We start from the raw sequence: 1206 nt of genomic DNA, 5'->3' as shown, positions 1-1206 counted from the left end.
CGTGTATGCTTCATCCACCATCGATGGCGTTTCACGAGTTGCCTGCAACTACTACAAAGTAGCCTAATTAACTTGTGCGGAGAGTACCTCAATTCTTTTTTGTTAGGTAAATAATCAGCAACAAGTCCAGACTTAACTCTTCGGAGATAACACCAAAATTCTGGACAAGTGAAAACAGATCCCGCGTACGCGGCGTCTACATGAAGCCACAGACCATGTTTCTTCAGAGTGGACCTATCTCATCCATCAATTAAAATTGCAACAGCCTGTTGTTTTTCATGTGGCAGCACACTAAAAGACAGAGAAATGATAAAAGTAAGTAACTGTTCACTTAAAATTTACCGTGAATAATATATGAGTCGCTTTTTAGGACTGAAGGGTAAAATTAGTAGCATGATGTCCTTCAAATAATCCACTTTGACTTCCAGTTGGATTGCAGAAAATTTAAAAGCTCAAAGGAGTGGGAATAGTGAGTGTTGTAGCAATAGATGGCGTGAAAGGTCGTATTCCTGTAAAAGATGGCTTAGTTAATCTCAAACGAATGACAACGCAAAAAGGCTTAAGCTGTAATGATTAGGTAAGAGCGAAGATTACCCAAGAATAAGAAGTAACACCTAGTTATGTTAGCATTCTCACAACATTGAAAACAATTTCGAATGGAAAATGGATAGATTAGATACCATAAATTAAATAGCTAGATAATAGATGTATCCGAAAGTGACATAACCAACGTTGACAATGACTGTAACGTCAAGGAGATTTCGAGTTCGAGTTTCACGTAGGCGAGGTTTTCTTCAATCATTAGGTAGCAAAAAGCCATCAAGATGAGTACTTTATAAAGGTGAAAGGTTAAGCAATATTTACAATCATAAGGTTACCACTTTTTGCAACTTCAGAAGTTTTTAGGGCTCCCATCTAGCCCTACAGAATGAACTACAGAATCCCAACCTTTCGAGGATACAGTCTTAACGTCTTATTTTAGCAGGGGGCGTAATTCTTTCAAATCTGCGCAAAATTAAGAACAGCATTTGCAAGGTATCCTTATTTTCCAAAACGCTTGATCTTGCGAAGGTCTAATGAAGCACTCAAATCCCCCTCTCATGAGGCATGCTATGACAAGGGGCACATCGAGCTTAACTGCGAAAGGCACATTATCTTCGTTGCGAGGTAATAATTCATTTTACTTGCATACTAGTTTCTGCCCGA

General features: G+C 38.7%; 1 protein-coding gene across 1 annotated transcript; it reads right to left on the bottom strand. All coding sequences in view use genetic code 11, as the record gives it.

Annotated features, from left to right (window-relative positions):
* Positions 1-239: 239 nt before the first annotated feature.
* On the bottom strand, positions 240-820 carry EGR_05412 (hypothetical protein; the record flags this gene model as incomplete). Its single annotated transcript, XM_024494661.1, has 2 exons — positions 240-291; positions 732-820. 2 exons carry the CDS (start codon positions 818-820, stop codon positions 240-242), a joined length of 141 nt encoding a protein of 46 aa, XP_024350988.1.
* Positions 821-1206: the final 386 nt, after the last annotated feature.

Source organism: Echinococcus granulosus (genome assembly GCF_000524195.1).
Source record: "Echinococcus granulosus chromosome Unknown EG_S00039, whole genome shotgun sequence".
NCBI lineage: Eukaryota > Metazoa > Platyhelminthes > Cestoda > Cyclophyllidea > Taeniidae > Echinococcus > Echinococcus granulosus.
This window is presented reverse-complemented; position numbering and strand designations above follow the sequence as displayed.